The sequence below is a fragment of the Manacus vitellinus genome, unplaced genomic scaffold (assembly GCF_001715985.3).
Source record: "Manacus vitellinus isolate BGI_N305 unplaced genomic scaffold, ASM171598v3 ctg7180002433876_pilon, whole genome shotgun sequence".
Taxonomy (NCBI): domain Eukaryota; kingdom Metazoa; phylum Chordata; class Aves; order Passeriformes; family Pipridae; genus Manacus; species Manacus vitellinus.
This window is the reverse complement of record NW_021938528.1, coordinates 43,323-54,757: the sequence shown is the minus strand read 5'-3', so window position 1 is coordinate 54,757 and position 11,435 is coordinate 43,323. Positions and strand designations below refer to the sequence as shown.

The 11,435-nt window shown below is 46.6% G+C and overlaps 2 protein-coding genes across 2 annotated transcripts; both read right to left on the bottom strand.

Annotated features, from left to right (window-relative positions):
• Positions 1-7: 7 nt before the first annotated feature.
• On the bottom strand, positions 8-916 carry LOC108642347 (olfactory receptor 4M1-like; the record flags this gene model as incomplete). The annotated part of the gene is made up of 1 exon (XM_018086868.3): positions 8-916. A coding segment is annotated over exon 1 (705 nt), but the record flags the coding sequence as incomplete, so codon positions are not given.
• A 3,858-nt stretch (positions 917-4,774) lies between these two features.
• On the bottom strand, positions 4,775-7,975 carry LOC108642349 (olfactory receptor 4S2-like). Its single transcript, XM_018086870.2, has 2 exons — positions 7,103-7,975; positions 4,775-4,831 (listed from the first exon to the last, which is right to left on the bottom strand). The coding sequence occupies exons 1-2, from the start codon at positions 7,973-7,975 to the stop codon at positions 4,775-4,777; spliced, it is 930 nt and encodes a 309-aa protein (XP_017942359.2).
• Between the last annotated feature and the right edge of the window lie 3,460 nt (positions 7,976-11,435).

Here is an 11,435-nt window from a genome sequence, read left to right as displayed (position 1 = left end):
AGAGCGCCTTGCAGTGGCCCTGGGTGAGGCGTCCCCGGAGGGAGAGCAGGAGGAGCGTGTAGGAGGTGAGCAGCAGCAGGAAGCAGCCCAGGGAGATGAGGCCGCTGTTGGAGGCCATGAGCCACTGGGTGAGGTAGATGTCGGCGCAGGCCAGGTGGATGACGGGCTGCACGTCACAGAAGTAGCTGTCGATGGTGTTGGGGCCGCAGAAGGGGAGCTGGATTGTGAGCCAAGTCTGGGTGATGGAGTGCAGGAACCCCCCTGCCCAGCAGGAGCAGACCAGCAGCCAGCAGGCCCAGCGGCTCATGATGGCCGTGTAGTGCAGGGGCTTGCAGATGGCCGTGTAGCGGTCGTAGGCCATCACGGCCAGGAGGAACATCTCCGAGGAGCCAACAAAGTGCAGGAAGAAGAGCTGGGCAATGCAGCCTTCAAACACAATGGCCTTCCTGCGGGAGAGCAGGTCCACCAGCATCCTGGGAACGGTGACAGAGGTGCAGCAGATATCAAGGAAGGACAGGTTGCAGAGGAGAAAGTACATGGGTGAGGAGAGCTTGGGGTCAGTCCTGACTGTCACAATGATGAGAAGGTTCCCCAGCAGAACCATGGTGTAGGCCAGGAAGAAGATGGTGAACAAGACAACTTGCAGCTCCCTGGTGTCAGAGAGCCCCAGGAGGATGAATTCAGTCACCTGGGAGAAGTTGCTCCGTGCCATGGCTGCAGCTCAGGCTCCCATGGCACAGGTGTTGAGGGGCAGTCATGGGCTGGCCAGCAGAAGAAGGGAATGTGCTACAGCTCCAAGGGTCATGGATGGTGACAGCAGCGTGCATTTGCTGCTGTTTTTCCTGCTACAGAAAGCACAGTGTCATGTCCTAAATCACAGTGAGCAGCGTTTGCAAAGAGCACTGTCCCCTGCTCCTCTGCCTTCCCACTCCCGTTTCAGATCTCTGACCCCTCCACACTGACCCTCAGCCCTGAACCCACTGTTTTCCTGCACTGTAGTTGTTGTGACAAATGTGTGCTCCTATTCTGTCAGGGAGGAATCCCAGAATCATGGAATCATTGAGGTTGAAAAGATCTCTGAGATCATGGAGTCCAACCCTTCCCTCAGCACTGCCAAGCCCACCACTCAACCATGTCCCCAAGTGCCACATGCACATGTCACTTCAAACCCTGAAGGGATGGCAATTCCACCACATCCTACTCTCACAGAATAGAGAGCTGGAAAAATGCTACAGTGTCCTTTTATCTGCTGGGAATTGGAAGGGCTAGGATGGAAGTAAATCCTGCCATGCTCAAGCATCTTCTCTACAATATATGGCTCAGGCACGAGATGCTGCATGTTCTTTTCCTAATGGCTCTCCTCTAAATTGAGGAAAGGACTCTCTAGTTAGCTCATCCACTCTGAAACTGGAAATATATGCACAGAAAGCAGGTTCCTCACTGGAAATGCTCTCCCCCGAGCCAGCAGCTGTTTGGAAGCTTGAGTGCTCCCTTAGGCCTGCTGTTATCAGAACACACCCTCCCTCCCAAAATTAGGGTCTCTAACAAAGCAGAAGCTGCAAACCCCTGCCCAGTTTCTCTACCTCTTTATTTTTTAAAGGAATTGTTAAAGTTCTCCAGTAGACAAATACACTCACTGTCTTGGGGAGGTTCCAATGGGACCAGCAGAGGAATGCCCATTTCCATTTACAATCCCACCAGGAAATTCCTTTGCTGCTCATTTCTGCCCAAGAGTTTCTAACTCAGCAAGCAGGAGGTTACTAGCAAGAAACCAGAATCTGTTTTTCTTGCGTGCCTCTTGCCTTTTGCACTTTCCTCAGGTCTTGCTCTATTTTCTCCTCCTTTCTGGTAGATCTCAAGCACAGAATTCAGAATATCTGTCTGCAAATCATGGCATCACTTTAGGAATGATCCCACTTTTCCCTCTCTCTTTCCCACAGTCTCTGTAGTTTTCCAGAGGTGCAGAAAGGGTGAAGAGTCTACAGCCACCCCGAGGTTGTACTAGACAGAGAGCTCAGAACAGGCATCACAGTTGGTGTGTAGCAGCTCTGCCTTCCTGTGTAGTCAAGAAAGAGGAAGAAACACCTTAAAGACACAGCTCAGTTGACCTTTATTAGGTCATTACACCACAGGGAGATGATTTAGCCCATCAAAGATTGTCCCTCTGTCCTTGAGTGCAAATGGAGAGCAGATACCTGCCCCAGGCCAGATGTCTAGGATGCCATCAGCATTAAGTAAAGCTGCCTTAAAGGATCCCAATGGCCAACATTTAGCATTTACATGTTTCTGCATATTTTTCAACACTTTACCAAGGATTTCTCTCTGCCTTTCACATAAACAAACACCACCACACACATGTGCTTTAATACCACATGGCTGACACGAAGAACATAAGGAAAGGAGAGAAAAAATGCTTCCTACAGTACCCAGTTCCTAAATGTTGCTACATCAACTTTCTGAGTTCCACATTTGTCGCCTGAAAACATTTGAAATCATTCACTCCATGTTCCGAGTTCTTCACCAGACAGGTCAGAGAATTGTTCCACTCTTCTTCCTCCTGCTTGCAATTCCTGTACCCTTGCTCTTATTTTTCTTGTTGCATCAAAACTTGCTTCAGGTATTTTTCAAGGCAGTTTTTTTTTCTTGCCAGGCAGGTTTTACTGTGATGGCATCAATGTCCTGTTTTCTGTCTGTCACTTACACTGAGAGATCCAATGAGGGAACATCTCCAAGGCTTTTGGAAGAGAGCTCTGCATTTCCTCCATCTTCCTTCTCCCTGAAGTCACCCCACCCCAGCACAGCCTATAAATACTCCTGGAACATACTGGGGACTAAACACAGGCAAAAGAGAGTTGGACCTGAGAGAAATGTGTCATTAGCAAACTGCAAGCAGGTCCCTGAGGGCCTTATTAAATAGTTTTGCTGGTTGGGTCCCTTGGTTGGGTCCCAAGTCACTTGAGGACCTTTTGTGAGTGGAGTCCTGGGGTTGATGAAGAGAGGAGAAAACACCACACACTTCCAAGCACTCACAAGACCTTTGTATGAAACAAAGCCTGAAGTTTCTAGTAATAAAATGGCAAATGTAGGGTTCTACCACTGATCTGTGCATTGAGCCAGTGTGAGGCAGCAGGAAATGTTGCTTGAGATCAGAGAGATTCAGGGCCAGGACAGGGAGTCCTGGTTTCCCAGGGATAGACTGGATCAATGCCTCACCAGGATGAGATGTAAACAGAACCAAATATGAATGTTCAATCCCCAAGTCAAAGGAAGGTCTGGGCAGACCATCATATCAGTGGGGATATGTCCCTGAGAACTGTGGCTCAAGTTCAAATCAGATTGAACTGATTCTTCCAGACATGGTGTTAATTGAGAAGAGATCCCCCATCTTTATCTCAGCATTATTTATTTCAATTTTTTTCTTTCAATTTCTTCCCATATCCAGCTGAGGATGAGTGAGAGAGGGGCTGTGGGAGTGTTCCAGCAGCCAGCCAAGGAATCAAACCCATGGCATGAATTTTAAAGCCTAGAATCTAGTCTCTGAAAGCATGTAATCTCTAAAAAGAATGAATGTGATTATTGAATCTGAAGGCCATTTCTGCTCCATCTTCAGGGGCTGCTCCTCCAATCCGGAAAGAAAGTCTTATTGACTGCACCCCTGGGTTTAGTTTTACACAGTGAAGATAAACCCTTCCTCTTCTGCCAGTCCTGGTTACCTCTTTGTCTTCCTATTCTGATGGACATATAGAGAAATTCTAATACTTTTTGGTCCATGTGATGATGTTTTACTTCTAATTTTACTGCCATCATAAAGTGCCAAGGACTTGCTGCTGTATTTCATCTCCACGTGTTGCCAATTACTTTCAGGCAAATGAGTATGTTGTCAACTATTTTAAGGACATCTCATTCCTCTGCTTCCCTTTCCAAAATTTTAGGACCAATAGAAGTTTTTAGAAAATTCATGCCTTGACCACAGCCAGTCAATTTGCAGTAGAAGGGCATTGCCCAGAGTTGTGAGATTCTGGGGTCATTTCTACATTTCTATACTGGAAATGGCTTGTCCTCCTTGTCCTGTCACTCCAGGCCCTTGTCCAAAGTCCCTGTCCAGCTCTCTTGGAGCCTCTTCAGGCACTGCAAGGGGCTCTAAGGTCTCCCCAGAGCCTTCTCTTCTGCAGGCTGAACCCCCCCAGCTGTCCTAGCCTGTCTTCAGAGCAGAGGGGCTCCAACAGACAGATCAACCATGCCTGTGCTCTTTAACCATGCTCAGGCTGCTGCCCTGATAAGGGTCACCTGTGACATCAAATCAGTGTCTCAGGATTCCTTGAAATAAAGTTGATCCAACCAATAATAGCCATAATTTCCTGTTTATTGTACAGGAGTGGTTTTTGGAGGTGGGCATTAATTTGCATGTCTTCCAGTTGTTGGCAGTGGACCTCCTAGGGGAGTATTTGAACACCCAGGGGCAGGAGGGAGAACAAATCTGAAGGAGACAGCACATTCACCAGAAGATAGCAAATCTATCAAAATGGGAGCATTCACACTGACTCCTGTAGGAAAGCTTTCAGCTCTTACCCTGATGAACATTTTATCATGATACTGATATTGAATCGGAATAGTAATGATTTCACTGGAAATTGCACTGGTAGAGGAAGAAGGAAAGATTCCCCTCCAGTAATTGGCAGCAGCAAATCACCAAACTTCCACCAAATACCAGTTTTTCTTTCCCTCCCCATGATGTCTTAAGCTCCTGTCATCTTACAAACATTGCCGTGTCCTTTCATTTCTCACTCCTCCTCACTGTCCTGCTCCACAACTTTTTCATGCTGTTTTTCACCTCTTGGTTTCTCAGGGTGTAGCTGAAGGGATTGAGCATGGGTGTGATGATGGTGTAGAAGACAGAGACCACCTTGTCCGCCGGGCAGGTGGCGGAAGGGCACAGGCAGATGAAAATGCAGGGCCCAAAGAACAGGGTGACGGCCATGATGTGGGAAGAGCTTGTGTCGAGAGCTTTGAGCCACCCTTTGGGAGAGTGTGTCCTCAAGGAAAGCAGGATAGCAGTATAGGATACTGCAAGGACAACAAAAGAGCCCAGGGAAATCATGCCACTGCTGACAGCTACGCCGACACTGCTGGTGTAGGTGTCAGCGCAGGTCAGCACCAGCCAAGAGTGGACATGGCAGAAATAGTGGTCCAGTCTCTGTCTGAATTCCCCAGTCTGGAAAAAAAAACCAACAACCTGCAAGAGCATCTACAAGAACAAGTATTTCTGTAGCAGAAGCCCAAGACTCTCAGGAGTAAGGAGATCCCAGAGGCAAATGAAGTTTTGTCAGAAATCATCAGTGGACAAGGAGCTCAAATTATTCTTTGGATAGTTCTTAGGGGAGTGTCTGGAGAGAAGTGTTGGAGTAAAGATGTCTCTTACGTAGGATGTCTCATACATGTCTCATATATATAAATTTTCTATAAATTTATATAAATTCTGCTTTCTGTCCTAAGCTAATATTTCTCATCTGCATCCTTATTTCTTATTAACTCGCTCTTACCACTGCACAAAAAACCCCAAAAATCACACCTGTGCTACAGATGCTATCCCTTAGATGCCTGATGAATATAAATTTGAAACAAGAAGTAACACAGGAAATGACTTCAAAAATTTGGAAAGGTTTGTGGTGAATTCCTCTCTTCCTATCAGTAATTTTTACTGCCACAGTGCAAAGCACAGAAGCAACTTTTTAGCTCAAGTCTGAAGTTTTTGTAAGAATTCTTAATAAGATGTGGAGAAGCCTAATGCTGCTTTCAGTGACACCTTCCATAAGCTCTGGGGGAATACTTGCTCAGCAGGACGCAGAAATGAGACCTCCAAAACCCCCATTGGTGTTCACCTCCAAAGCATTTAAAAATTGATTTTTAAATATTTTTAGTATTTTGTGTGTGTGTGTTATTGTGCAGTTTGAGCCACATTAGAAATCCAAAATCCAACTTCCAGGATTCCCCCACCCCTTCCCACAATTTATCCCAACACCGAAGAGAAAATCTTTCAGGTCAGAGGCTTCTATAGGGGAAGGGGGAAGAATATGTACATTTTATTTACACAAATAAATACTATACAAGCTAAAAGCAATTATATATTTTAATTTGTGTGTGTGTGTTTGTTATAAAGGACATTTTTGTGTGTTATTCTGACCCTGTCTTGGGCTGGGAACACCTTGTAACCTTCAACCCTACTTAAAGCAAGGAGTTATTTTGGCTACTGGAATAGTTGCTAAACAATTCTTTTTTATTATTATTCTCCCATGAATTTGTGCCTCCAAAGCCCTACATTGGTGACTCCTTAATTTTTAACAGTCAGGAAAGTGTGTTTAATTAGATGTGTGATTCTCTATTCGTCTAAAGATGAAAATAAAAGACATGAGGCCGAGCTGAAAGATAGAGGGTAGGGTTGGAAGGATGGCAGCAGGGATGGGAGAAGTAAATAGACTTGTAGGATTCTAGAATATCTGTTTAGGTTGGAAGGAAACTTAAAGACCATCTCATTCCACCCCCTGCTATGGGCAGGGAGACCTTCCCTTAACCCAGGTTGCTCCAAGCCCCATCCAACCTGGTCTGGAACACTTCAGAAAGGATTTGTTGAGGGGAGAGGGGAAGGGGAGAAGTTTCCTCTCCCATTACTTGCATCAGGAAAGGACTCAACTCCCACAGAATATCAAGTTTTCGTGTTTGTTTTTTTAATGGGATGCTCTACCTGGACAACATTTTCAGTCCTTTTGATAGTATTTATTTCAACACTGGTGTTGAGTTTGTGCTCAAGAGGCCCTGGTCTGCACCTGTGCTTGTTGACAAAGAATAGACAGGGAATGCCAGCTCATCACAGAGTTCACACTGTCTTTCCCCTCAACAAATAAACCTTTAGTGCCTTCCTAATAACAGCAGGAGCTCCCAGCAAGCTCTCCTTTAAAGGGCAGGTCGTGAGGAATTGTCACAAAAGAAATCATAGCCAAAGATGCTCGATTTTCTCCGATCTTTTGGAAACATGACTATTGTCCTGCACCTTTGCATTTTGGCTTCCCACTTTTCTGCTCCACAGCTTTCTCATGGCACTCTTCACTTCCTGGTTCCTGAGGGTGTAGATGAGAGGGTTCAGCATGGGTGTGATGATGGAGTAGAACACGGCCACGACTTTGTCCTCCACCAGGTTGCTGGAGGGGCGGATGTAGATGAACGTGCACGGCCCGAAGAACAGCATCACCACAGTGATGTGGGAGCCGCAGGTGGAGAGGGCCTTGTGCCACCCTGCAGCTGTCTGACCTTTCAAGGAAAGCAGGATGACAACATAGGACGAGACCAGGATGGCAAAAGCACTCAGAGTTATCAAGCCACCGTTGACCACGTCAGCAGCGCCCACGGCACGGGTGTCGGCACAGGCCAGGCGGAGCAGGGGGTGGACATCACAGAAGTAGTGATTGATTTTGTTTGGGCCGCAGAACGGGAGGCAAATGGTGAGAAGGAGCTGCAGGGTGGAGTGGAAGAAGGTCCCGAGCCACGAGCCCAGCACCATGAGGCCACAGGTGCGGCCGCTCATGAGGGCGGCGTAGTGGAGGGGCCTGCAGATGGCAACGTAGCGGTCGTAGGCCATGGCCGTGAGGAGGAAGATCTCAGCGCAGCCAAAGAAGTGAAACCCAAAGAGCTGGGCCATGCAGCCCACGAAGGAGATGCTTTTAGTCCCCCCCAACAGGCCAGCAATCATTTTGGGAGCCGTGGTGGAGGAGTAGCAGATGTCTACAAAGGACAGGTAGCAGAGGAAGAAGTACATGGGCGAGTTGAGGCCCTGGCTGCTGATGACAGTGACCACTATGAGCAGATTTCCTGCCACAGTGATGAGATAGAAAGCCAGAAAGAGCACTGAATATATTTTCTGCAGCCCCTGGTTCTCCGAGAAGCCCAGGAGGATGAATTCCTTCACGCTGCTGGCGTTGTCCATGTTAAGGTGTTGGGGGATAGTCGATGCAGCACCTGGGAATGTGGAAAAATAAAGGCAAAACAATTCTTCAGGTTTTTTTATGATTAAAAATGAATTCTTGATCAGAAGTACAGTCACACTAAGAAATGTGTAGGATTAGAATTACGTTTATCAAGAGTGTTTTTTTTTGGTTGGTTGGTTGGTTTTTTATGTTTGTTTGATTTCTGTTGTTGATTTTTCTTTCCTTCCCCCTCTACCTTGCATGAGACTTCAGCCATAGAACCATAGAATCCTGGAGTGGGTTGGAAGGGACCTTCAAGACCATCTAGTTCCAACCTACCTGCCATGGGCAGGCATGCCACCCACTCAGTCCTTCTGGCATTGGGTCCATCTGATCCAGGCTTTTGCTTTAGGATTTCAAAATTAGAAACTCTTGTGCAGGCAAAAAGCTGCTCAACCCATAGGAAATGGAGAAAACCCAAAATTGCTCTCAAAATTGCCCACAAAGGGAAACCTAGAGAGGAAGTTGGGAAAGTTTGGGACTTTTCCTCTGCTTCCAGTTGTACTGGCAGGAGGTAAAAGGTATTCAAGAAAGGGGGCAAAATTTAGAGGTCTTCCCTCTAAAAGTATCTTTTAAGGGATGGATTAGAGGTATGTGATATAATGTAGTCAACTGCAATATGAAAGAAATACAATGTGGACTGTTTTAATTTCAAGAAAGGATGAGAACTTGCACCACCTCCTTCTTGCAAGTGTTTTCCCCTAAAATCTCAGGTGGTTAATGGGAAAGAGAATTAAAGAACTTAATTTGGGACTGCAGGACTGGCTCTGGATGTGGTTCTGGGCAAAGAGAGCCAGAGATGGTTCAGTGAAAATTTCTTCTTTATTTTTTCACATTTGAAAAATGAGGGGGGAAAAGAGGAAAGGAAAGCAGAAAGAGGAAAGAAAAGAGGAAGGATAAAAGGGGAAAGGACGCAGAGAATGTGGAAAACTTACCTTCTCTGTGTTTGAAGATCTAATTGTTTGTGTAAGGGCTGCAAGATTTTATCTCCTCAACCTCTGCCTTTCCTGGGATGAATGAGATAGAGCCCATTCTTTCAAAAACAGAGAACAGCCTCTGGAAAGCTTGCAGTGCTTGCTTAGGAGGTGCAATAATCCCACCTAATTGAATTTCTTGCTTTCCTGTATCAGCAGGTGTATCTGGATGTTTCCTGCCCACGAGAGCTGCTTTGGAGGCTGCTTGGAGATGGGTGGGCACTGAAGGCTGCACACCCAGCCCAGCAAGCAGAGAGAAGGCTGAGAAGAAAATTGTTTATGTAGCTCTTCTTAAGCATCTCCAAGGAAATCTCCCACCTCAAGGGCTTAATTCCCTGTTTCTGTAGAACTCCTGCAGCCTCTCCAAGGAAATGTCTCCTCTGCAGGGCTCTTGGGGCTGCAGGAGGGAGGTGTGAAGGCCGAATGAAAGGAAGTTGGGAAGGAGGAGAAATTAATCCTGTCCTGGGAGGGGAAGTTTACATCAGATAGTAGGAAAACTTTCTTCACTGAGAGGGTGCTGAAGGGGTTTCAAACTTGTGTGGATGTGGCACTTGGGGCCATGGTTTAGTGGTGGCCTTGGCAGTGCTGGGGGAACTGTTGGACTCGCTGATCTTAGAGGGCTTTTCCAACCTGACTGATTCCAGGATTCCTTGAGCTAACAGGCAATGGATGAGCTGAATATTAAACTGGACAAGCATGTGATGTGACCTAGTCCAGTTAACCATTCCCAAAATCCATCATGAAACCAGGATTTGTGGTTTTCCCAAGTCCCAAGGGGCCCATTGGATCCACTGCTTTGGCTTTATAGTTTTGTGAGAAATAAAACAGGACTTCTAAATCAGGTTTTATTCAAAAAGCAAACCACATCCATCAGGAATCTTCATTAAAAAAATAAAAATAAATAAAAAATCAGAGATCTCTAGTAGTAAGTAGAAGAGAGACAGAAGATGGTCACCTCTTGATGACCCTCCAAGTCCCTATTTGACATGAAATTTCATCACTGACAGCCCAGTGAATAAAGTCTCTTGCAAGAACTTGCAGGTTTCAGCAAAAGTCAGGGAACTACAGAGTAAGGGAAAAAAACCCTTATTTTACAAATTGGGAAACTGAGGGAGGGGAGGAAGTCAGCTCTTGTGCATCTGTGCAAGTCAGCTGAGTTGAGTCTTTGCAAGTCCAGGCTTTCCTATGATCACTTGATCAATTAGGGGGAGTGGCTTTCAAGTGCTAGAGGGGAGGGTTAGATGGGCTATTGGGAAGGAATTGTTGGCTGTGAGGGTGGTGAGGCCCTGGTAGAGGTTACCCAGAGAAACTGTGGATGCCCCATCCCTGGAATTGTTCAAAGCCAGGTGGGAGCAACCTGGTCTAGTGGTCGGTGGCCCTGCTGATGGAGTGGGTTGGAATTCAATGATCTTTGAGGTGCCTTCCAACCCAAACCATTCCAGGATGCAATGAATTTAAGTATCACTTAAACTCCTCACTGCTCTAAAGTTTCCTGTGTATTTTTGAATTCTGATGTATGGGCATCTGTCAATAGTTTCATCCACTGCCCATGACTTTGTTTTGTTGACATTTCTTGCAGTTTAGAATGGCCCATTAACAGCCAAGGTGATGTGACCATCTCCTGACACAGAATGCCGGTGATCCATGCAGGGAAAAGAGAAACCCTCCAATTTATGAAGAGGTTAAGTAGTGCTCTGGGTGTAAATAGTCTTTTAATTTAAATAGCATTTTACACTGGAGTCCTGACCAGGTTAATAAGGGCTACCAGCAACAACTCAAGGAAGAACTATTGGGTGAGGAAGTTAAAGCTGTCTTAGAATCTTTGGGAAAGGAAGATGAACAAATATGTATCTGATTTTCAATGGCAAATTCAAAGTGTAAATGCAGAGGGGATGATTCATAGGAGGATTTCATAATAAAAATACATTTTTCCTCCATTTATTTGGATGATGGTGCTGCCTGTATTTCCATCCCCCTGTTCCAACAGGGCAGTCCCTCAACAGGGCTAAGAATATGAGAAGAGCTCTGTGGTGAGAGACAGGCCCAGGGGTATCCATTTGTGAGAGCAGCCAAAAAGAGACTTTCAGAGAAAGAGGATCAGAAACTGGATGAGTATTTTCTGGTCACGTGGCTGCTCTCCAGCCTCGTCTGGCCTGCGCGCTGCTCTGTCTGCAACCTGACTCTGCTCAGAATTCATCGATGAAAAAGGGGCCGTCCTGACCGCAGCCAGCCGCAGCCAGCGTGAGTTTAGTGGGAACGAAAGGGCCCTTCTTTCCCCTTTGCCCTCCCCTGCTGGGTGGGGGGAAATCTCCATTTTCGGCCTCTCCCGCACCCGGGGCCTCAGGGGAGGACAGCCGGGGCCGGCAGCGCCCCCTGCTGGCCGTGCTGAGAATGGCGACAGGGACAGAGCCCCAGTGCCGATCCCGGCAGTGGGGTCTAAAATATG

Excerpts from the sequence above, each read along its gene's own strand:
- LOC108642349 (XM_018086870.2), bottom strand. The coding sequence starts at position 7,975 with ATGGACAACGCCAGCAGCGTGAAGGAATTCATCCTCCTGGGCTTCTCG. Across the intron at positions 4,832-7,102 it reads ACACCCTCAGGAACCAGGAA|GTGAAAAACAGCATGAAAAA; the intron begins GTGAAGAGTGCC and ends AGAAACCAAGAG.